At 34.8% G+C, this 26,615-nt stretch overlaps 1 protein-coding gene across 1 annotated transcript in view; it reads right to left on the reverse strand.

Moving 5' to 3' along the window:
* COL3A1 (collagen type III alpha 1 chain) overlaps positions 1 to 12,252 on the reverse strand; it is a 40,929-nt gene extending 28,677 nt beyond the window's left edge. Inside the window, exons 1-4 of the mRNA XM_019461899.2 lie at positions 12,048 to 12,252; positions 1,297 to 1,499; positions 985 to 1,035; positions 430 to 543 (exon numbers count right to left, since the gene is read on the reverse strand). Of these exons, the coding sequence (XP_019317444.2) occupies positions 430 to 543; positions 985 to 1,035; positions 1,297 to 1,499; positions 12,048 to 12,129 (450 nt within the window). The 5' untranslated portion in view covers positions 12,130 to 12,252. The remainder of the gene's footprint in view (positions 1 to 429; positions 544 to 984; positions 1,036 to 1,296; positions 1,500 to 12,047) is intronic.
* Between the last annotated feature and the right edge of the window lie 14,363 nt (positions 12,253 to 26,615).

Here is a 26,615-nt window from a genome sequence, read left to right on the forward strand (position 1 = left end):
ACAAGGAGTGTTTGCAGCTCTTCAACTGCTTTTTGTCCAAACTTTCAGAGGCTTCACCATTGAGGTTATGAATAGAATAAGGCACAGTTGCAGCAATTCCTAAATACTCTAGGTTAATTATTTTGGGAGTTAATGGCTCATTTCACAACCATAGTGATATATTATATGCCTGCTGAGAAGTTGGGAAATTTTGCAAAGATAATAGCAGCAGCATTGACATTATGAGGAAAAGTAAAATCTATGAAGCACTTAAAATACTGCTCCTCACTCATAAACACTAAATAAGGATTTGTTGAATACATAAAGTCAGAGAATAGATATAAGGAATCCACAAAAGTGAGATGTAACATAGGCTAAAGAAAAGAAAGTGAAGTAGGTAGTTTTAAAGGGGGAAAGAGGGGAGGATCTTTTTGTCCTGGAATTTATTACCTGAGGACCAGTAGGGCATGATTCACAGATTCCAGGGGGGCCAGGAGAACCAGGGGAACCTGGCTGTCCTGGAATACCAGGATCACCATTTCTCCCAGGAATACCAGGAGGGCCCTAAAAGAATCAGAGACAAAAACTCATAAAACAGTGCAAAATTCTAGTGATTCAGAATCATTATCGAATTGTAGCTTCTCTACTTTATAAGATGAGGAATCAATATACGTGATACATATTTTCTTGTGGATTCATACACTTTTATCTAAATCATGTGAATAATTTCAGTATGATTTATTTCTTTGTATATTGACATATATTTTATTTTTCAAACTGATATTGGGGATAAAGACATTATTAAAGTTTGGGAAACTTAAATATTCACATGTACAATTATGGATTCTCTGTTTGCCTTCTTTTGTGTCATTTAAATATATGGTAGTAAAGGAAATATCTGAATGATGAAGGCTCAAATATGAAAAAGCTGTTAGAAGAAGAAGAAGAAAAAAAAGCAAACTACTTAAGGAACTCATTTCAATCCCCTGAAGAATGTTTACTTACTGGATCTCCCTTAGGGCCTTGAGGTCCATGACCATTAGGAGGGCGAGGAGGCTAATAAATGGAAAAGATACATATTAAATAAGACATAAGAACATCTTTCCCACGAAGTGTGCCCCAATTTGCATATTTATTTCTTATCCCAATCACATCCAGTCCCTAGTTTTAAGCCAGAATGTTCACCTTTTACTTGTAATACCAACATGATTATTTGGCAGACATTACTTTATTTTCCTTTCAGGTTCCTATGATATAGGAACTATTCATGTATTAAAACACGAATCTTGAAGATGTACAGATTTTTGGTAAACTCACAGCTGTTGGAGGCTGTGGGCAAACAGCACAACATTCTCCAAAAGGGATCTCTGGGTTGGGACAGTCTAGTTCTTGTTCGTCACATATTATGTCATCGCAGAGAACAGATCCTGAGTCACAGACGCATATTTGGCAAGGTTCTGGCTTCCAGACATCTCTATCCGCATAGGACTGACCAAGATGGGAGCATCCTCCATCAACAGCTGGAAAATAAGTTAGATGGTGTGTTGTTATCTTATGTTTTGCTGAAATATGATTTTTGTTACGCTATCATGATTTTCCAATAACCAAAGTGGAGAGAGTTTGAAACAAAGGATTTCTTCCTTTTAGTAAACTAACTTATATGTTCTTATAAGCATGCCTTTGCAAAAAAAAAAACACACACAAAAAAAAAAAAACCCCACAAAAATCCACACATTAAATTGCCAAGAGCATCACATTCTCTCTACATAATTTGCTAACTGGTAAGAGATTGCTTAAAATACCAAATCTGCTTATTAATTTCAAAATGGTACATCATAGTAAATTTTCCTTAAGGCCAATAAGTGTTTCAATTTCAATTAGAGTTAAGAATTTAATACCAATGGAAATCACACCAAGCACTTAAACATTTATTTATTCCTTGTGTGATTGAAAACAAGCCTTTCTAGCCATCACTACCTTTGCTTTAACAGTAGATAAGAGTATTAAACTATAATGATGATTTTGTCACTAACTCTGAAAACTTTCTGGATTTTATTAAGCTAATTAGGAAATTCATGGGAAAACAGATACTCCTGGCTGCACAACACTCTTCCAGATTCCTGAGAAAGCTCTAGCAAAGCTTATTGTATGTATTGACTATCACTGCCACTCCATTGGGCATTAGTAGGTCAAGATGATCTGACATAATATATCGTATATCCCATATGAATGTAAAGAGATTTCCAAATCACTAAAAATAAATAGTGTTTTTAAAAGATAAATATGGGCAAGGAATGAGTAAGAATAATAGGGAAACATATGAATCATGACCATGTGTATTTGTGGCTTAACATGGTCAAAAATTTGCTTCAACCAAAGTTTTAAACTTGTTTCCTAATTATATGTAAGGTACTCACATTTCAGCAGCCATTAACAATGAATCAGCTCAGGGATTGCCAAAACAAAACCTGCTCTCAATTCTTAAAGCATTAGCTGTGGATTGTGGTTAAATACAACTTTAGTTCTTGAGGATTACTGTGATAGCTTGCCAGTACTTGAGTAAATAAGAAGTTTCTAAACATCTGCAAAAATTTTTACAAACAACAAATGATGTACTGTTCAGGATTTATATTTTTGTAAAACAGTGAAATTTTATTTTCTGAGAGCCAAGATCTTTAAAATGTCTGCTGAAAGAGGCTCGCTTGGGAGGAAGCAAGTGGTTTAACAACCATATTTTTTGCTGCCTTGTGGCCCAGAGACCTTTGAGGGGCTGCTGAAGTTTTTCCATCTGGATATTGCATACAGCCATGAAGATCACCTTGATAAGTTCCCACTTCTACATCCTCTCATATCTGAAGTAATATTGATTTAGGTTCATGCTAAATACTTTGGGCTCAGAGGCTTAGCTGATTTAGCAAAAGTTCACGCACAAAAAACGGTATTCGCAGAACCTATAGATTCTATAGCATACTGAAATTGCCTCCATTCCTCCTTTCCATTTTTGTGTGCAGATACAACTTTCATGATCTTGTGCAATATCCTTGCTCAATTTAGGAAGTGTAGAAGTCTGTTCTCAATGTGTTACAATTACCCAACGTGGTCTACAGCTAATAAAAGAAAGCACGTTTGTTTAATTGCAATTTTAAGAAGGCAAGAATCTGTTTATTTTAAAAAGTTATTCTAGTTCTTCCTCCATGTTTGAAGCAGATATTTGAGAATATTGGAAAGAAATATTGTCTAAGCTTTTGGAGGAACATTCTTTTCTACTTAGTGAGCATAAAAGCTGAATGCCAAAATGCTTACCTAATGCAAATGAAGTGGGTCTATTTAAATGGTGTTATGAAAGATATGCTTCAGAAAAGCATAATCCTTTTCATATTATTGTGAACAATAATAATATTAAAGGATAGAGGTATCAAACTCATTTTTCTCTAAGTGGAACTGACATTTTATATTTAGGGACTAAGTTCACTATTTTTCAGAAAAAGTCTGAATGTTTTAATGAGATGGAAGATTGTTTAGCAAAATTGCATGAAATGCATTCTTCGGTTTTAGCATTGGCTTCTCATTCTTCACATGAATCATTTTAAAACTTTCTCTCAATTAACATTACATGTCACATCCCAAAAGATTAGTTTTAGCTCAAGATTTCCCTTTTAATAATGTGGACTTCAGGCTCCCCAGCCTTCTTGAAAATGCCACATAGTGTACAACACTATGTTGACTACAGGTAATAATAGTGTATTGTATACTCGAAATTTCCTAAGAGAGTAGATTTTAAGCGTTTACACCCAACACACAAAAAAAGGTAACTATGTGGGTGACTATCAGTTAACTCGATTGTGGTAATTTTTCACAGTGTATATTTTTATCAAATCTTCATGTTGTACACTTTAAATACATACAATTTTATTTGTCAATAATACTTCAATAAAACTGTGGGGGAGAAAAAAAAGAATACTACTAATTTATTCAAATGATTCTTTCAAGTCTTTGGATGAGGAATATCTTTCTACATGTAACACAGGACCTATGTTACAAAACATAGATATTGAATACTAATGATTTATTAAACACAAATGATAACAGTTAAAGTGAGAGTCAAGCATCTCATATTTTGAATATCTTTTCTTATGTTCTTAATCTGCCCTAAAATTAACGTAAATTTTCCCTGTATATTCATCCTCCCATGTTTATATCTCATTGAAAGAAAGTATCATCACATCACTAAAAATACAGTGTTTTCCTTTTGCTCTGTAAACTATCAAGTAAGCACAATATTGACTTCTTAAAATTTTATATGTGAATTTGATAGAATTGGGTTAAACCCAATGCTATCTAAATGAAAATTATTACTTTGCCTCTTTTTTCCAAATTTTATTAGAAACTATGCTTATTATGCTTTTTAAAACACAGAGGTCTCAATATAAAGGTTGAGTTACCTTACTGTACATCTCTTTTTTTTTATAAGTGATATTGTTCTAAGGAAAAAGAAGAAAGTTGGGATGTTTGAAAAATAAGAATTAATGCAATTTGTTTATTGCCATAACTTATTTCACATCTGTTTAAAAGAAATTTGGCTCTCCTGAAGTCAGTTTCTATAGAAACGTGGTTGAAAGACCATTCTCTGTTGCTCTAGCTCAATCACCTTTGTTGAAAGAATGGAGACTTTTGTGCAGTTTCCCCTAATTTCTTGTTCCGTGCATGACAAAATATGGTTGGCAATATGTTCTCCCAGAAGCTAAACCTCTTAGATGTCTCAAGGCCCTCAATGTTAGTACCTTTGTTTAATTGTATGTGGGAAAAGTATGGGAGAGTCAGGAAAAAGAATGTTTTGTTTTCAAGAGGAATAAAATATTCTAGTTTGTCACTTGCAGCATTTAGAAAATGGGATTCAGAAATTTAAAGCGGTAAATCAAAGACAAATAATCTCATTTTTCTACTGAACAAGTAATAGATTTTCCAGTTACTTCCTTTATTGTTATTACTTGAACTAAGTCTCCCTGTTTCAATATGTAATTAATTTTAAACTCCACCTCTCATGTCACTTGATGTTTCTGTTCCTTATTACAAAGCACAGTCTTCAAATAAATTTATTTGTGGCCACACACGCAATGCATTAGACTAAGCCATCTCCTTATTGGGATCAAAATTATAAAACAAAATGAAGTTAGTAAATGACATAATCCACTCTTAGCTTCTTTTATTGCTTAGCTCTCTGTTTCAAAACTCCAGAGGAAAAAAAATCAAGTAACATAATCTAATATTTTTAGATATGTGTAACACTTTCCTTTTTATTGTATTTGCTTCCACTCTGTAAACATTAATTTATGATGATTTGCTAGAGTTTTATTGTTGTAACTAAAAAAATAATGTAAACTATGTTTGTCTTAATTCCACTTTTGGAGTAAAAGTAATATGTCCCAAAGCATCCAATCAAATTGTTAATTTAGCCTGAATGATAGATTTCATTTTTTTTTCTCTTCTCTTCTTACTGAATTCTTTTCTGTGAAAAGGTGTTCTTTAATCTGAAAATTAAAAATAGCAGATGTGATATGCAAATTATCATAACATTATTTCCCTGTTACTTGAGAAAGTTGAATATGGTGTGAATATATAAAGTTTATATAGTTTCCAACTGAAATATGTTTTGTTATTAAATGATACTTTTTGGAAAGCACACATTTTTATTAAATATGTTTCTGCTGCTTACATCTACCAAAATATTTTAAAATATGTTAGATGAGTTAACAAAAAGATCTTCAAGGAAATATCTATACACCTATATAGGTGGGTAACTTCAATTTCAAAATGTTGTTTTACATGGCCAAGGTGGATCCTGATTATTCCTTTTTTTTTTTTTTTTAATTTTTTTTTTTAAAGTTTATTTTATTTTTGAGACAGAGAAAGACAGAGCATGAACAGGGGAGGGGCAGAGAGAGAGGGAGACACAGAATCTGAAACAGGCTCCAGGCTCTGAGCTGTCAGCACAGAGCCCGATGCAGGGCTCGAACTCATGGACCGTGAGATCATGACCTGAGCCGAAGTCGGACGCTTAACCGACTGAGCCACCCAGGCGCCCCGTATCCTGATTATTCTTGTCCCCATCAGAAAAACCACAAAACAAAAAGCTTTATGAATCATCATTTCTAGATGTTTCCTTGTTTTATTCTTTATAGATAAATGAGTTTTTATGTCTCCCATTAGAAATTTCCTTTAAGGTGATTAACACTTTGTCCTGTGAAAAATAAAAATAATTAGAGAATTAGAATTAAAAGTATCTAACAATCAGCAATCTCATTATAATATAAACTGATTAGTGACAAATTATAGCAATACTGAAGAAAATATATTCTACTTATTTTATTACAGTTGGCAAACATCTTCAAATTTTGCATCTCATCACCAAGATTTTATATCTTCCTTTACTTATCACTAAGTCACTAAGTGCTTTAATTCCTTACAGTAATTTTATTTTGCACTACTAGTAAAACTAATACTAGGCAGCGCGGGTATAGTATTGCCTATGTCACTGACACTGTTTTGAGTGCTTTGCACATCTATTTTACTTAATCTTCCCAAGACCCTATGGCTGAGTGCTGTTATAATCTTCATTTTACAGATAAGGGATCTGAGACCCAGAGAAGCTGAGTGATTTTCCCAGGTTACATGGTAGAAGCAAAGCTAAGAGTTGAACCTGGAAAAGCTATCTCTAAATTTGATACTCTTAACTCTTGCATTGTATGCTCTTCCTGCAATTTCAAGGGCAACTTCCAAACCCTATCCCATTATGGTTTCTAAGCCCTGCAAGCTTAAAAGCAGAGTCTAACAAGACAGTGTTTTGCTTTTGTTTTTCTTTTTTTTAAGGGATAACATTCTTCTGCAGAATATTTTTCTATCTGGTCTCAAAACAAGAAGATAGCATCTGGAGTTCAATTCTGATGTTTATTTTCTCCTGACCTTAGGAAAAAGAGATATATCTCCAAGGCCACCCTAATGACATGCAGACCACCAACACGATTAACGTGTGATTGGGAAACCCAGCATACGTTTTACTGTATACAGAGAAGCCTTATCCTCACAGCAAAAGCCACAAACAGATAAGGTTGAAGTATCCAATGCAAAAAAAAAAAAAAAAAAAAATCATAATTAGGGTGTCTCACTAAGATAATGATTCTGAAAATCTATTTTTTCTAAATGTTTCATATTGATGAACTCCTAACTTCATTAGAGCTTCCCTTCTAAGCTTAAACATTATGAACATACTCTGCAGCTCCAAAGAATGTTCCTCTGATTTTAATTAATTTTGAGAAACACATTCCCTGTTTGTTATCCTCCACACCAAATACGATAGAAAGCATAGTTTCAGAAAAATAAATGCCATTTCACTGAAACAGGAATTTCTCAATGCAAGTTTTTAAAGCAAATTTAACTTTTAATAGGTTCTGGATCCTTTGTCTTTGATTTTTAGATCTTTTGGGCATTTTAACTTTTGCCTTCTTCTTTGAACTTTTCATTTGGTTCATTAATTTACATTTTAAATGGCAGTTCTTGACCTCAGCCATGGAAAATACAAGGGTTTTATTAGTTAATCTGAAAGGAATCCACTTCTGCTGTGTTTTCATTAGACACAGACAGACATTCTAGTGGTTCATGTAACTCCTCAAACTGCAGTTAACAAATGATTTGTGTAAGAGTAGCTATCTCATTTTTTCCGTTGTCATTTTGATATGAAACAGGCAGTTTCCCCTTTGAAAACTCTGGATTTGTTTTTACACTACACCTCCCTCTCCTTCTTCTTCTTCTTCTTCTTTTTTTTTTTTTTTTTTTTTTTTTTTGAGTGTGGAAAACAATGGGACTGAGCTTTTTTCCAGGGAAGACTGTTTTACAAGAAACAGTCCACTGAGACGTTTCCAGAAGGTTATTGCAGACCTGGAAACCTTACAAATGTTCTCCATGTCCAGCAAAGGCAATAACATCTTTCATCTTTAAAACTTTAACTCTTAAGCAATCCACTTTAATGACTTCAAGGCGGTGATATCATTTGATGTTACAAAATAAAAGACTGGGCTACAAAACCTTTGGAACTCTGCACCAGTCACCGGCAATGAAAACCATGAGGTTTCAGTAGATGGCACTCTTCTCTGAGTGACTACTCAAGGTCTGGCAAGTGACTCTGTAGGTGTAAAACAGGGGCTTTTTCTTTTATTTTGTCTCAACTCTACTCCTGGAAAACTCCTGGAGCCAACAGTTCTTAACCTTTTAATATAAGCCTGTAGGTAAGACATCAAACCAGGAACCTAAATTAGTTAAATTAGGCATATTATCACAGTATTTCCTTCTTTCCCAGAATTGTTCCAGTGGCTTTGCTCTTTCTGCTTATGACACTTAGTTGTTTAATTCCAGAATTTAATCAGAATATCTAATTACCCATAGGTCTTTAGATCATCTGATGTTGAATACTCTGTGGATGGTAAAATATGCAAGGTATCATGAATGAAAAACACAACATTTTGTATCAATACTTTATTTACTTAAAATTTATATTATTACAGAACGGAAGATAATTTCTGGTTAAATCATAACTGAGATTTTGCTTCTCTTGTTTAAAAATAGGGTTACCAATTCAACGTTGAGTGTTAAATAGAGAAAAATCTACTGTTTTTCCCCTTTAGAAATGCATTATCTCATATTTTCTAGGATAATATACAATTTTTTAGTATTCCTTTTCAATGACAAACAGTTACAAGAATGAGCAAAGTCAGATGCTCTAGAATTAATGTATGTTTTGTGTTCTCTAATTGCCTAAGATTTATCAGAGTTTTGGTCCTAGTCTTAACCCTGTCATTTCCTAGTTGTATAATCTCAACTAAAGCACTAAATTCATGTGAGATTTACTGACCCTGAAATGCATGAGCAGTTATGCTTTCTCTTCTCTTAAAGGGAGAAGTGTTTCTTGTGATTTTATGCCATATTTTATTTATTATATAGGTTTAATTTGGGGAGCAGCACCAACCAGAAAACTTGATTGCTACTTTATGGGTTACAAATTCTCTCCTTAAGCATAATGGAAAATAGACTCTCATAACCTGTAATGAGGAACTGGTTCTCTTAAGTCCATTTATTTTGTAATCCTAAAATAATTAAAGTCCCACAGTTCATTATCACAGTGGAATTATCAGGGTAGCAAAATATAAGTTCAATCATTAGAACATTTTTAATTAAAATAAAGTTTATCTCCTTACCCTAAAGAAGCAATATTACTTAATAATATCTATTAATTTATCCATCTAATAAGTGACTAAAATACTTATGTAAAATAAGGACTACATAAAAAACTTGACAAATATTAAAAAATAGTTATATGTTATATGTGGAATAGTTACATGTGGAATTTTGAAAATGGCCATAACATTCAAGCTCATTTCCAGTCTTTGACTATTGCTACCATGTGTTTGTGTGTATGTGTGTTTGGCAATATTTTATCAGTGATACACTATTTCCTTAGGAAAGTAATGTTTCATATTTAAAATTCGCACATGTAATATTTTTAAATCTCATTCTAAAATATGGAATCCAGCTGTGTAACATTTATGTTGGCATTGGTTGTGTAAATGGTAACACTGTCAGCCACTAGGTGGCGAGTCTTTGTGCTACAAATTTGGCATGTTTATAAACTACAGGAAATATAAAACAGACCACATTTCTCCATTGGTGGAATAAAATACATGAATTAAATAGAACTTTATAAATTTGTAAAGGGACCAAAATTCTTTGGGAGGGACATGTTTTATGCTCCAGAAAACGTGTGTGAGTGGACTAGAAGTTAGTATTCTTTCGGGTTGGGCTACTTGTCTCTGAAATTCTCAGAGCAGATATAAGAAACCTATAACCCAGAACTGTATTTTTCTGTTCTCAGCCTGCTGTATATTCAGCCACTGTCTGTACCGTCCCCAAAGCTAATCTACCAGCAGAATTTTCTTGTTAAATTTATAGGGAATGCAAAAAGTACTTACTATATTAAAATACTTAAATTTTTTTTCATGACAAACAAAAATCGTAAGCTGACCAAAATCCCTCTCAACTTCTTTTGAGCTTAAAAGCACACAAATGTAATGGCAAATTTCATAACAATTTGTTGTTTTCTGTAGCTAAAGAGAAAAGGAAAAATGCAAAGAACTTGTGTGATGTAGAGATAACAAAGGTATTAAACACTTATTTTCCCTCTAAAGTTGGATGGAGAAGAAAAACAGCCATAGTGCTGATATAAGATTGTCATTACCGGGCAACTGCAAATATTTTGTCAGTCTTTTGAACTAAACACCAAAGGTTTGTTAGTCTTTCCAATAAATGGCAACTCTGTGATTTTTACCTACCCACCCCCCCCAAATCAGGAGAACTTAAGAGCTTTAAAAGAGGTAAATGTCTTTATTGAGCTAGGGATATGGCAGTAGGCATTTGGTACCCTCACCAAGGACTAGGAGCTGAAGCAGGTTCTGGGAGGGACAAAGGGGGAAGGAGTAGGAGAGAGGAATGAGGAAGGAAGGAGGACTTAGAGTCCTAGGGAAAGACGGTGGGAGGGGGCAAGAGGAAAGAAGAAACAGGAGAGATGGAGGCACAGGGAGGACACATGGGGACCAGGGAGGAAGTGCTAGAGGAAGAGAGGGAGGAGAGATGAGGAAACATGGGCTTGCCTAGGAAAGGGGGGTGACTAGTGAAGGAATGAAAAGGGGGAGGAGGTGAAAAAGAGCCAAAGGGGTAGGGAGATGAAGAAGGAGGGGACAGAAAGGGAAAAGAGGAATAAGGGGGAGAGGAAATGAGAGGAACAAGCAATATGGATTTTTCTTTTCTTTCGTGGCCACAGGCTGATTGTAACTGAAGAGATGTCATTGGGTGTCCCCCCACCCCCACCCCGGCCCCCTCCCCCACTTATATATGACTTTCAAGGACATCAAAGATTTGAAATTAAACACAAAAACTATTTTCAGACACATGTTTGCAGAAACTAGATTGAAATACTAATCCTTTTGATTACGTGCAAACAGAAATTGATGTGTAATAATTTCTTCTAACATCTTTAAATTTAGCATTTAAATATTTATTTCTGTGGAAGTTTGTATCCCAATGCGTCCAGTATTTTCATGACTATGAGAAACATGAATTGAAAGAAATATTTTCACACAAATAATGAAAACAAATGTGATTTGGGGGGGATTAGAGCTGAAAAACCATTGTTTGCAGTTGTTAGAAAATAAAACAAATCAACTTTTGAAGTCAAACAGTACCAGTATCTTTTTACCTTGTTTGCAGAAAAGTCAAACATTCCTGTTGAAAACATTTTTTTGAAAACATTTTTTTAAATATTCTCTTCATTAATGCAAATGCAGTTAAAATGTAGGACGTGTGGAAAACACCAGACCCTTAGCAATAAATTATTAGAAAACATGTATTAATCGACCGTGTAAGTGCTTGAAACAGAATAAATATAGGAATGATGAAACATTTTTAGCCGTTTGAGTCCATTTAAAGAACACTGAAGATACTCACTTGTTGCCATTTTACAGAAATATATTCAATGACTTTAATAGTGCCTATTTTCCTTTAAATTATTCTGAATGCATGCTGTCCTTAAAATGCATTATCTTATTGAGAAAACAATGCTCAGTAGTCTATCCTTACAAAGAATCCAGCATACAAAAGAGTGTAAAAGTGTTACAAGAGACCAATAACTTCCAGACTGCCTAAGGAAGCATTCCAAGATGTTAACAATCCAGGAGGGGCACTTTTTTTAAAGCCATTTAAAAAGTTTCCAGTGCCGCTGACATGAAAATAAGTTAGTACCAGAACATCTTTATCTTAGACAACCAGAAAACTTTTAAATACAAAAATGACAACATTCTTTCTAAGCAAGTCTAAAAAAGCACCATCACAGTCCGTTCTACATTCCCCAATTGGGAGCTTACGGAGGCAATTAACTTCTCGGAGATTAATTTCCCCTTTATACGTGTTTGTACGGAGAAGTAAAGACAAAAACCGCATGAAGTTTCTTGAAAGCAGTACCTACTCACCTTCCTGCTGTTGTGCCAAAATAACAGTGGGATGAAGCAGAGCAAGAAGTAACCAGGTCCCCTTTTGCACAAAGCTCGTCATGTCTAAATATCAGACATGAGACTCTTTGTGCAAAAAGGAGAAAAGAAAAGCAGTTCAAAGTAGCACCATCAGATGTTCCCTGCCCTTCAGCACCGGGCCCGTCATAAAACTCAGCCACTGAGATTCCTTTGCTTTGGCCTTAAATAGGAAAAAGTTTGGCTTCCCTCACTTTCCAGCCCCTTTCTGAAATATGAGAGCAGCACCCATCCCCTTAGCAGTAAAAGAAGTGATTAATATGTCTTTTTCCCCTTATAGAAGACACAACCCACAAAGTAAGAAAAAGAATACATCTGGAGTTTGTGTGCATCGGTTTGTGTACAAGTTTGCTACGTATTTTATTCATATACATATATGTTTGTATGACTTAAGAATGTATGTCCACATGCTCTGCCCTGTGTTTTGGTGAAAGAATTAAATGTATATATTTTTCATTTCCCCTGACAACATTAACAACTGGTTGATTTTGAGAAATTGCTTGATGCCCTTTTCTTGGGCATGGCTAATTTGCAAATCTTATCTTCCTAGAAGTTTTTTATAGTGGGGTTTTGCCAGAATCCACCCTCATTCAATTTAAATAGGGAACTGTAAGAGATTAACTGGAAGAAAAGCCTCTGTTTGTCCCTTCTCATCCACCCACTCTGGGTCCTAGAAGTTCAGTGTCAGGCGAATGTCAAAAGACTAAGTATCTGAGCTATGTTTGCGTGGCATCTTAAAAGTTAGATACTTACCAATAGCTGTTTCTATTTCTCACAAATGTCTCTGGCAAGCCAAAGAGTGATTTCTGGTGAGATTTCAAATTTTCATGCTGCTTGTGAAAGCCAGAACAGAGTTTTCTAGAGAAACACTTAGCTTTTTCATGATTTGACTTTGTAAGAAAAAGGAAGGGAAAGGGCTTATCTCATGGAATATCAAAAGAGTACCAGTAGAAGTTCTCATTTTATCTAGATGGGCATAAGTTTCTAAATTTAGATGTTCATACGTACAATTTCCAGGCCACATTAACATAGCTTGTCAATGCAGTTCTGGATCTAAAGAGTAATTTCTGGGTCATATTTGAAAGAGGTGTGTAAATACCATCTGCAAGTCTTTGATAAATCTTTGCCAGAAAAACATGCATGTCTGCAGTATCCAGATATTTTTAGTAAGGAGGACATTTATTTACACCTTAATCACCAGTCACCTGTATATTCTATCTTGGTTCTTCAACTCTAGTCACGGTCCTCTGTATTTATTTTATTTTTTCCATGTTAACTCAACTGTGGCCATTTCCATGTGTGCATGTGCCCAGAAAATTCTCTCCATCTCACACCAATTCATGGAAGTCACTTCTCTACGACCCAGCTCAAAACTGTCCTTCTTTAAACTTGCCTTCATCTCTTTCTTTCTCTCAATTCATGTTGCCCAATTTTTATTCAATTTACATGCTATATGTATATTCCCAGGTATATATCTATTCTGTAAGGATGGAGAGTGGTAGGCTTGAATCCCAGGCCCAGTTACAAAAAGCACAGAGATGTCCCAGTGTAGATGACATAATCTGATGACAGGAAAAGAGAACCGGTTGGACCAATCTCTTGTGAGCCTTCTGATTTTAGATTGGAGAATCACCACTTGAGGGAAAAAAAAAAGTAAACAGGGAAAAAAAAATAAGTTGTTTTACTGGATCACTGTGAAGATGTTGGGGAAAAGACTATTACATACATCTTCGTGTCTTCCAATAACCTTCACCCTATACTTAAAAAATAAAAACAAAACAGAACAAAAAAGACCTTGCATTCAAACTAAGCCAGAAACGTGATTCATCTTTCTCTAGGTGCCCCTGACACTTGCAGAAAAAAAATTCATGTATATATATTTATTATCTTATTGCTTTGGTCAATAAAAGTTGAAATTTGTTTAATTTCTTCATTAAAATCATTGTGAAAAATTATATTATTTTTTTAAATAATGCTTTTTATGCTTTATTTCAGGTATTATATGTACCCTTTCTATTGTATTTTATCATTCTTTTCCATACATCCCTGGATCCACTGATATTAACCAGCTCACACAGACATGTCATTTTGTTCTCTGGATTACATTTGGAGCTTTAACACAAATCTAAACACCTGTACCCTTCAAAGCACTGATTAATGTGGCTCTCCTTTAACAAAGAGACTGGAAAGATGAGGCAAAACGAGGGTGTGGCAAATTATCAACCAAAAATTCAAATCTTTTCCAGTTCAGTGGAAAAGGCAGCCTGGGAGAGATGCATCAACACAGCTGTGATGAACTCAGTAGACCAGTGAATGTCAGCAGTGCTCTCTACAATTGCAATAAGAAAATCAATTATCTCCATCATGAGAAACACATGGAGGAGAACTCTGTCTCCTACTTGTACTGCTTCATTGTGTGATTTTCTTTTCTAAGCCAAGGAGATACATGATTTTTATGGACATTTTCTATGTGCTTTCAAATCACTGTAAGGTCCTTTAAAATGTATCTATGATGGGATTGACTTAAAAACATACCAAATCCATAGCAGAATTGCACCCTACGATAGGATAATTTGTAATCCAATTGTAAAACACAATGCAGATTTTATTTGCTATTTATGGAGAGATGGATCAGTTCATTTAGTTTACATGTGTGAAAACACATTTGGAGAGTTATGTTCCCTTTAAAAAAATTTTGGACAAATACACACTATGTGTGTAGTTGAGCTAGAAATATGGTTGAAAAATGTCATGTCATGGGGCGCCTGGGTGGCTCAGTCGGTTGGCGTCCAACTTCGTCTCAGGTCAAGATCTCACTGTTCATGAGTTTGAGCCCCGTGTTGGGCTCTGTGATGACAGCTCAGAGCCTGGAATCTGCTTTGGATTCTGTGTCTCCCTCTCTCTCTGCCCTCCCCCACTCGCATGCTGTCTCTGTGTCTCTCTCTCTCTCTCTCAAAAATAAATAAATGTTAAAAACAAATGTCATGTTGTAGATAAAGAACTTGAGCATATCTAACCATAGATAAATCCAAGATTGAAGCAATGACATTGGTAGGGCACATGACAGACAAATATTTGAGTGATTTACTAAGACTAATTCTTTGAGATTCCTTTCTTTAATTTCTTCTTAGTGCACAAGGTAGAATTATTTGTCTTCTTATTCTTGTTCCCATTGAACTATATTGATAACCTGTTGTCTCTAGCCTTGAAGTTTTACTTTTGGACAAGACTCCGATTTCCTTGCCATTTAGTAAAATGAAGTGTGCTACCACATGCTCATTTTGGAAACACTAAATAGCTTTATTCAAATCTATTCTTTTTATATCCTTTGCTGGTCTGACTGAGGTTCTGCATTTCTATCCTTATGTTTTTCTACTGAAAATCATCCCAAGTTCAAAGAGGTTACACGACTCTCAAAATTACTCATTGGGATTGGAATTAAATAGCACACTTTCCAATTTTTTTTTCAAATGTTTTCCACTTGGATTAGTCACTGATTGTGGTAAAGATATTTTTATGCAATTTAAGAATTGGGTGAACACAAATTTGGCACTTAATTTTGTATGTTTTCTAATGGAGGATTGTAAAAGTTTGGAAAGAAGAGAAAGAATGAAGTTGGAGAGTTAATAGCCAATCTAAAAATTGCTATTCTTCTGATTTCTGGCTTGTTATTAACTTTTATGTAATTTTATGTAATTTCCAGCATTGCTATAATTTAAAAGTTTTTGAATAAATATTGTATACTATATTCAGTATAACCCCATTACACTGAATGATGGGGTCCAATTTTAGGACATGCAGGAAATTCACACGTGTGTCTGAGTGTGTTTACATGTGTGTCTGTGTGTATGTTTATATATATATATATGTATATATGTATATATATGTATATGTATATGTGTGTATATATATACATATATATGCATACACACTTTTAAGGATTGACAAAAATTTGAGCAAGTGCAATTTCCTGGAAATTGCCTTAATATACATATTTTAATTCATGTGAAAGTTTCTGAAGCATTGTCAATATGTCCTCTTGAATGAAGTCTTTATATACTTGTGTTTCAGTGATGACTCATTTGCCATCATAATTATTATGGTAACTATATTTGAAAATTCATAGAAAACTGAAATTCATCTCATTACCTAACACACTGACTCATCCAGAACAGTGTGATTACTTTATAAATTTTGCCACAAAGGTGACAGAGGCTTGGATGCAACATCTTGTAGTTTAGGAGTTCCCTGTTGGGTCTTCAGTTAACTTAATCATTCTCAGGATTGAAGCTCTTCTCTGCAAATCCCACTAGACTCTATATCAAATATAATTTGTCATTTGAGTCATACTTAGGAATTTTCAGCAATATCCAACACAGCTGCAATAGCTTTTTAAACGTAGCCAATTCCGTCTACAGATAAAAAAAAGGAGGCCCAAATCACGATCTACAGATAGAAGCATTAGATAGGCCAAAGCTGAACTTGTTGGATTTGCATGCTTCAAATGCAGACTAACTTTAATTCTTATCAATATTTTTATATTCAGATATTCACTGGGGGAGAGGGGGCCCAGATTTAGGATCTTTTAATCCATATAATTCTTCTTTAGGACACAGAAATTTTAAGCCATTGACCTCCCTCTCCCAAAATAAACGAAAATGTGGCCTTTCTCTGTTTAACTTTGTGACTATTACTTTATACAGCTAACCTGTCTTCAGGTTATAGTGTTCATGTAAAAAATATCCTGTTTTAATTGTCTAAAGACTTTATTTTTGACTGTGCCTTAAATCAAGTTTTAAAAAGTTCTGTATTTAGGTATGTTATTGTTCTATGAAATAATACCAACATTAAATTCTTGGTGGGAGGGAGCTATGGCAAATGGGCTCCTTTTGTTTTCAAGGATCCAAGTTCAGCCCTCTGGAATCTTAGCTTTCATGTGGCAACACTATTTTAATAGCTTTGCTTTATATTTACATTTATTTATGTATTTATTTTATTCCTACATATAGGTCATTCTTATTTATTACCCCATCTTCTTTTTAAAATCGTACACAACAGCAAGCACAGTCCCTTGAACATAATAGGTATTGGGAAATGTGAAAAAAATTTATGGGATTGGAATGGAGTATTTAAAATATTAGGCATTCTCTTCCTGCCATTTTGGGGCCTATGGAAGCCTGCTGGGAACAGGATTTCTAAAATGAAAGTATGGTTGCAAGAGTATGGTCCAAGACCATTTTTGATGGCTTAAGTGGAGTCTCCAGAACCAGAGGGTGCACATAGCTCTTCTTAAATTGAAGGCACTTATCCCTGAGATAAAACTGAATTCTATTTGGACAAGAAATGTTCTTAGGCACACAAAGGACAACACAGTGACTCCTGGTGGCCAACCAAACAAAATCAAAGTAATCTGGGGAGAGGTGCCAGTGAAAACAGAGGCATAGTTCCTGCCAAATTCTGAAGCAATCTTCCTGCTAAGGTCATTGGACACAGAATCTGTATGATGGTGCACCCCTCAAGGATTTAAACTTATTGAAAAGTAAATAAATAAAAGTGTGGAAAGATTTTAGGTGTTTAATAATGTAAGTATTTCTTAAAATTTATAGGAATCATATTAAGAATTTGCTTCCACCCTTCACCATTTTACAGATGTTAGATACATTTCATGATGTGATTAAATCAAAACATCTGACTAATGAAAATAACCACTCCAAGTAAAAAGTTTCCACATAAAAATTATGCCATCATGATTATGCAAAGCGCTAATCTTTGGATGATGATACTGAATAGATTACTGTTACTTTATTTCTATTCTTTCATGTCCATCCACCCTTTCCATTTCCCATCCCCACCCCAACAAGAGGCAAATTCTCTTAGATAGTTTCCAATATGCAATTTATCTTGATTTAGGCACTACCTTCTTAAATCGAATAGCTCTCTTTCTCTAATATCCAACCTATGTTTATTTGTTTCCATGCTTTTTCTTGTGTTGCCTTTCTGTCTGACATGATCTTTCCTATATCTGTATATGCATCTCTGTATGATCTTTCCTCTACCACATTTTTAAGACTCAACCCACAGATCACCTAATATAGGAAATCTCTCTGATATACCCTGTTGAAATATTTTCCTCTTCCCCTAACTTCTCTGATCTTCCCCATGGCTATTAGTTTCTTTTGATTTACAGCTTTTTATCTTCCTTATTAAATGAAAAGCTACTCTAGGGTAAGATTTAGGTTTGTTCACCTTTTTATACCCCATAGCAGTTGTTATAGAATCTTGCATACAGTAGGTGATTAATAAATATCAAGTGACATGTGATTTAAAATACGAAACACTTAATTCAACAAAATACATATGAAATACTCTATTTCCTTTGTATTCTTTAGAATTCATGTAATTTTCAAAAAGCTAATAACTCCCAGTATTTCTATCACTCTGAAAGAAGAAAGGTCACTCTTTCCAGCAAAGGAAGTCTTTGGATTTGTAATGGATTTTTAAAACTTCCAGATGGTATTAATTTATTTCTAGAATAAGAAAAAATAAACAATAGAAGTGGTTAGCAAACAAATGGAAAGCAGTCAAACTCTGTGTTTACCACAAGTATTACAAGTAAGAGACCACTAAAAAAAAAAGTAATTTGTACAATGGAAAGAAACACAGGTAATTTACCAAGGATTGTAAGAGAAAATGACAGAAAACCCATACGTCATTTCACAATGAATTTAAATAATTGAACTAGAAATTCATCACAATTTTAACGTGTTTTTTTGGGGGGTGGAGTGTAAAAACAAAAAAAAATGGCATATAAATGAGTATCATAAGAACAAAATACTTGAAAAAGAAGTTCTCACACTTTTTTGTTTGAGCTGTTTTACTTCCCTTGACTCAATTTCCTTGCAATTGAAATTTTAAAAAGGAAAAAAAAGTGTAAAATATCAAATCAAAATACTGAAATTTCCCTTCCCTGCCACAAATCCAAACACCCACACAAAATGTAACACAACTGTTTAATTCTTTGTTTTATATTGCTTGCTCTATTGGTTTAAATTCCATGGAGCAGTGTGGAAACTTCAGTACGGTTAGTTGAGCAAGCCGAAAAATAGATAGAAGTCAGATAATGGTATTCTCAAGAGGTCCCTTGTGTGTGGGAATTAGAATCCAGTTCTTGGTTGTTAGGGGCAAGGTTAACTCACAAGTGGGCACCTTCTTTGACCTAGATTCCGCATCAGCGTTGTATCACTCTTGGTGGTATGAACTGAGGCAGTCACTCCTAAAACTCCATTTAGGGTGTGACTGGCAATGGGAAGCCAGCAGCTAATGGTTAGTAGCTGGAGGCAGTATGTGATTAAACTGAGTAGGATCGTGTGACAATTCCCTGACTCTCCCCATCTCCCGGCTTGAAGTGGTGTAAGCAACATACATTTATGCTGGAGAAAGGAAGAAAAAAGAAAAAAATATGTTTGCTAGTTATGATGATTAGTTAATAAGAAGAAATCCATAGCTAAAATAAGGCTCTTGGATTATTTTAAAATAGCAAAGAGTTATTATTTCCTATTCAAAATATAATCAAAAACGGATGGGCTCTTTGAAATCATGTAAATTTAGTAGGGGAAAAGGGGAGAGGATACATCTTGGGAGATTTCACTGAAATTAACATCAGGTTGAAGAAGGCAATTGTATATCTGCACTTTTTGCTATAGCAAACAACGGAGCAAAATATGGCCAGTCAATTGGGACAGCATTTGGGACACACCACTGGAAAAAATGATGTCGAGTGCAAAATTACAAGAAAAGTAAAATCATTGCTGAAGCCACGTTAGCATACCCTGCTCAAAATTATATCTGATTCTCTAGACACTTCTTTTGGAAGATTCCCCAAAACAAAGGCAGAGAAATTACATAAATGGTTTTCCAGGCCAACCTTTCTGATTTAGTGTGCTGTAAGTTGCTTGCAGTGCTTCTCCAAGTAGGGGATCCAGGAAAATTTCTAGGGGCTGTGGATTTTGGAACCTCACCAAATTGTTAATGATTGAGGCCAATACTAGTTAGCAAAATCCTTCCTTGCTGTTCACAAGAAGAAAGGGTGACAAGTGAACTGAAAGAAACAACAGTCATGTCTGCCACCTCTAGTGTCTCTGTGTACCCATCATGGTGTTCCCTTTCTTGTTCTTCCTAGCACTACATTGGTGCAGTTAAATTTTCTCATCTTCAGCTAAAAAAGATAAGGGCAACACTTCTTGTTTTCTCTTTTCAACAACATAGAATTGGGGGAAAATCGGCATCAAAAGTTTGGGGTAAAGAAATTGTAAGACACAGGATTTTGAGGTATTGAGAAAGAATCCCAAAGTAGGTGCCATATTGAATGATCACATTCCAAAACTGCTTAATTTATTTTCTGGTATTTATTTATTATGGTAATTTACTTGATCACTCATAGCTATTATTTTATATTTCCTGCAAAACCAAGCTCCATGGGGAAAGGATTGTGCCTGTTCTTGTGGTCACCATTTCTCTAGCACCTAGCACACAGCCTCACAGGGAAGGCTCTCCCTAAGAACCTGTACACTGAGGAGATGCTGAGAATCTAGTCCAATGCCAATGACTCTAAGCTTTTTGGTGATTTCACTGTTTTTCCTGCCTAATTTATATAATTTAAATTTAAATTAAAGACATCCCAATTCTCAACCTTGAATAGTGGTTTTAGAAGAAAGTCATCACTTTAGAATAAAAGTGTTCGTCTATAAAATCTAGTGACGTTTTTCTTCATTTCTTCTTCTTTTTTTAATCCCAAGTAAAATCTCTGCCAAATGGAAGAAATGAAGGAAACTCAAATAATTTGCCTGAGGCAAGTTTATTAACATTTTCCCAAAGCATATCTTATTTGAACTGTTTATTTTGGATCTGTATCCAAGAGATAATTTTTCTAAAGCCTTATAAGAAAAAGCTTGGCCCTTTAGTGCTGGTTTGCACAGATAAAGGCAAGGAATGGGGTTGAGTGAAGAAGAGGAAGAGAGTCTCCCACAATGAAAATATTCTCAGAAATTGTTGTTGACAGTGTCGTCTAAGCACTTAGCCCCAGAAAGTACTAAGCAGAGAGCTCCAAACATCTCATAATAAAATCTGAAAAATATTAAATATCTAATGCCTAATGCAGTTCCTGGCATGTAGGTGCTCAGTAAATATCTGTTTAATGAATGACTTATAAAGCAGGTTTACACGTTTTTATTTTATTAGTACGAAGAAGGGTATTGTCAGGGAAAAATAATTGTGGATGGTTGTCTGTAATTAAAACAATAAACAAAGCCTTCCTTAATAAAAATAATAATATCAATTCTTATACAGTAAAACCTTGGTTTGCAGGCATATTCATTATGGAAACATTTTTGTCATCCAAAGCACTTGTGTATCAAAGTAAACTTCAAGAACCATTGGCTCAGTTGTCGTCATCTGCCTTCCGGGGTCATGTACCACTCATTTTGTAGGACATCACTTGTTTATCAAGTTAAAATTTATTAGCAATGTTTGCTCATCTTGCAGAACGCTCGCAGAACAAGGTACTTGCAATCTAAGGTTTTACTGTATATATATTTAAAGTATTTCAGATATAATATATAAAAATATTATATATATATTTCATTTAATCCTCACTACCACCTTATGAGCATATACTTTTATGTCTGTTTTACAGATGAGTAGTACAATAGCCTGCCAAAGATCACCTGGTTAGTGAATGCAAAGGCAAGATTCAAACCTGTGAAGTCTGGTTCTGGAATGCATTCTTTTTATCCCCATATATTATATTGAATTGAGTAGCATTAATTTCTTTGAAAGAGATCAGAAACTTGAAATGAGTGTTTTCATCTTCAATGAAATATTTTGGGTAACTATATTTAGTTCAGCTTTTTTTTCTCAATTGCATACTTGTTAGAAATATATTATTTTGAGTATTTCCATTGGCGGATCCATTAAGGGCAGGCTTAATTTTTTTTTCTTTTTTTTAGACTACCAAAAACAATTTGCTGCAATTTCTGATGAGTAAATGGGAGTAAACAAGTTGAGTGAAACTGTGTCAAAAAACAAAATGTGAGGGGCGCCTTGGTGGCTCAGTCAGTTAAGCATCTGACTTCGGCTAGGGTCATGATCTCACGATTCAGGAATTCGAGCCCTGTGTCAGGCTCTGTACTGACAGTTCAGAGCCTGGAGCCTGCTTCAGTTCTGTGTCTTCCTCTCTCTCTGCTCCTTACCCTGCTCATGCTCTCTCTCTCTCTTTCTTTCAAAAATAAATAAACCTTAAAAAATTTGTTTTAATGTGAATATAAGGTAATAGTTCCAACTTTCTTGCATGTCTCCTAAAATTATTCCAAAGATAATCCCATAGAGTAGATCCAAAAGTGCTTTTTCTAAAAAATAATGTGAAGACATAGTCAAAGATGTATCCGTTCTGTTGTGTTAGTAAAAAGAAAAGGAGAGAAAGGATAAAAAAAATCTCAGTGCTCTGTGGAATTTAAGTCAGTATAAGAGTTCTTTGAACCTACTGTCTTGTATTGAGATGGTGTGAATATACATCGGAATGAGGAGGTCTGTAAAATGAGCGGTCTGTTTGTGAGAAGAGTCTCACTCCTCTACCAAATGACATATTTTTAATCCTATTTCTGTTTTTCTCCGAATCTGCTAGGACAGTCCAAGTTTATTGTAGTCAATATTAAGCTAGGATTAGCCAAGCAAAACCAGAAAGTGAAAAATTAGGCCTTCCCTCCCCTCAGGCCCCCGTCCACGTTGTAAACTGTACAAGATGATCCCTTCCTGACAGTGCAGAAATGAACAGTTTCCAGCAAACTTACATATGTGGCAGGAGCTGTCCCGAAATGACATACTTAGACAAATATTTCCAAAGGATCATAGGTTTTTCTTTACAACAGAATTCCCTAGACTTTTCCAGCATTTCTCAACTTGACCTTCTCTTTATCACTTTCTTTCTTGATCATTTTTTCAAAAAAGAGCTGGATTAATTTTCAATTTCTTCAAAGAAAATTTTTTCTTCAGAGAAATTTTCATTTTGATTTACATGTTTATTGGTGACAAGAAGCAAGTGAAGAATGCACAAAACAAACTGGGAGACAACTGTGGACTAACAATTAAATAAATTAAAGCAGCTAACCAAATTCCAATTTTTATTATATTTCATTTTTAAATTTTATTTCATTTTTTTTAACGTTTTTTTAACATTTATTTATTTTTGAGACAGAGAGAGACAGAGCATGAATGGGGGAGGGTCAGAGAGAGGGAGACACAGAATCTGAAACAGGCTCCAGGCTCTGAGCTGTCAGCACAGAGCCCGACGCGGGGCTCGAACTCACGGACCGCGAGAGCATGACCTGAGCCGAAGTCGGACGCTTAACCAACTGAGCCACCCAGGTGCCCCATAAATTTTATTTCATTTTTATACTTTTATCATTTGATAGATGTGCCATTTCCTTTCACTCTGTAAATTTGGATTTTCAAGGACATTGTTCACTTTCTGCATTTTTGCCTCCAAGTTACTTCCCAGCAACTCATGCACATGCCTCCAGGTGAATAGTGGTTTCTAACTGATGGTTTCAATAGTTTTCATTTGCTAAATTAATTATGCTGCTCAAATACCTAATGTGTACAAGGCACACACTGAGTTTGTTAGGGTACAAACAGAAAAGTAATATATAAACCTTAGACTTAAAGAGATTATAATCTAATATTGAACCACTTATTCAGCCACTCATCACAAATTCATTTATGAAATGATAAGGTTAAAACATAATTTGACTGAAATTTATTTTCATTTAAACATTCAGCAATTTTCTAAAAGAAAAAAAAATCATATGGGACACATTTTCCCCCAATTTAAAAGAGGTATAATTATTTATTCAAATTTGTTCCTTTCTCTCAAAATATATTTTGTATTTATAGACAAGTTTCTGTTTTCCAAATAGCTCCAGCAGAATTAGACGCAACTGTTCTCTGGATTTAACAGAACATTGTCCTTTTTCCTATAGCAGAGGAATACAGGTAAAGAAAACCAAACATGTTTTGGGGGCATCTAGCTGGCTCAGTTGAAGAGCATATGACTCTTGATCTTGGGGTCATGAGTTCAAGCCCCACACTGGGTGTAGAGATTACTACAAGAAATAAATAAACTTAAAAAGTAAAAAAAGAGATCCAAACATGTGTGTGTGTGTGTGTGTGTGTGTGTGTGTGTGTGTGTGATGTTACACTATTTAAGCTCTCTCTGGAGCTGATATATGGATGTTTTTCACTTAAAGGTCATGCTAGAAATTTTTGTACTTTATAATAGAGAATTACAACTAATTCTGGAATCACCTATACTGTTATTATTTATTTTTATCATTCTTGACTTCATTTTTGTTTTGAGCACCTTGATTAATTGATGTTTTAATTTTGAATGGGATGCTTCAAAATGTGGCAACAGGCTTAGAATCTCTCACTAATGGTAGGTGACATCTACTTTTTCCTATTGTGTACAGTTCAGTGAAATAGGCCTAGAAAAGAAAAGAAAGAAGCTTACCTTCTCATTCCACATATAATGTTTCTTATACCAAGAGATCAAAGAAATTCACATCAAAAGAAGTAGGGTTTTTAAAAATAGTATCAACTATTTAATAAATATTGGGGCTGTCGTTATCCATGATTCAGAGGTGGGGTGTTTAGTATATTCATGATTGCACTGTTGAGTTATGGCAGGCATAGTTTTCATCTGGCTGTCACATTATTTTATTTTTCAGTCCAAGCAATTGAGTCTGATTCATCTTGTCCTATAGAAGACTCAAGCTCTTGCATGCATGCATTCTTTACGCATTTCTAATCAAATGCTTCACTCTGGCTTGAGAAAGTGCTGACAATAATGTAACCCTTATTTGTGTAGAGAGGAGTGAATATGCTTAAAAATGACAGAACATAAGTCACTTAATACCTTATGATTAAACAATTCTATATGTTTGTGGCTAAGTAGAGATGCCAGCTGTCTTCCTGACACTACAGAGTTCCTATTAGTGAATTTGGCAAAGTGTCTCATACTATACTTTGCCAGGTAAGTGAGGACATCTTCGTGGGATAATATTAAAATGGGAGATATGAAATAAGTTTAATTAAATATTCCTATAAAATAATGACAGACACAGAAATTTTTATCAAATTTGTAAGTGATACAAAGCTACATATTGCATGATAGCATTAGAATTAAAATAAAAATCTCAGAGTATTGGTGGGCTGAAACCAACTTAAATCAAGTTACGTAAGAGATTAATTGTAAAAACATCCATTAAAAACTGATTGCACAAGAATATAGTGAGGAGAAATATGGCTTTAGTAGTAGTTGATGTAGAAAAAAAAATGTTGGTGTATTTTAGTTGATCCTACCATGGAGATATGACTGCTGAATTAGCCCATGCCCTCATTCATGAATTAAACATATATTGATTGAGTGCCTATTATGTGTTTAGCATTATGCTAGTACAGGGCTTAGTGATGAAACAGACCTGATCCATGTCATTAGCAAGTCTATGGTCTGGTCTGGAGGGCTGACAAGAAGCCTTCAGTTTCAGCTCACAGTGACAAATGTCATGATAAAGTTGGTACTGAAACATTCGAAGGGCACATGATTTCCTCAATAGAGCTCAAGATGGGTTTTCCAGAGAAGGTGATGTAGAAAATAACACCTCCTGTTTTCCACCAATCTCACACAAAGAGATTCATCCAGTGACATCTAGATCCCAAGCTTGGCCTGTTCTATAATGATCTTGCAACCCTTCTCCATCCCCTATACTATCTGGAAAAGATTGACATGGGACCATTTCTAACTTCCTCAACCATCCAGAATAGTCTTATGAATGTGAACTTGGGCAATGATAGATTCTGAGAACCAAAGAGCTTTCATAATCCTTCTTGCTTCTCCTTTGTAAGAAAGAGTTGCATTTAAGTTGTACACCCCAATAGCCTGTTTATGAGATAAAGTAAAAAAGAGGATAGATAGAAGAAATCTAAAAGGCAAATCTGTTTTTCTTTCTTATTTTCCAGATGATAATCCCATTAGCCTCAAAACATTCAGAGCAGGAGCAAACAAATCTACAAAAGCTTAGCCATGAACAAATCTTATTCCATTGTACTCTCCATAATGTTTAGCAGTAAGAGAAATATGTTATACATTATATTCTATTAAAGGAGTTGAGTAATTTTGTAACACATTTGAGAAAGAGTTTTATTTAGGTGTCTGTATTTTAGAGTAACCTAGATATCTTTTTATCTTGGCATCCCCTTTCCCCTCCTCCTCCTTCTCCTTCTTTCTTGTGTATTCTATGGCTATAACCTCCAACATAGACTGATGGACGCAGGACATACTCCTGTTTTACGGTTTTTGTACTTGCTGGTCCCTCCACCTGGATCCCTCCTTCCCAGTATCTGCGTATCTTCTCCAGGCCTTTGCTCAAATTTCACCCCAATAAGTACTTCTTTGACTAT

This window comes from Panthera pardus, unplaced genomic scaffold (genome assembly GCF_024362965.1).
Source record: "Panthera pardus isolate Hobbes unplaced genomic scaffold, ASM2436296v1 HiC_scaffold_10, whole genome shotgun sequence".
NCBI lineage: Eukaryota > Metazoa > Chordata > Mammalia > Carnivora > Felidae > Panthera > Panthera pardus.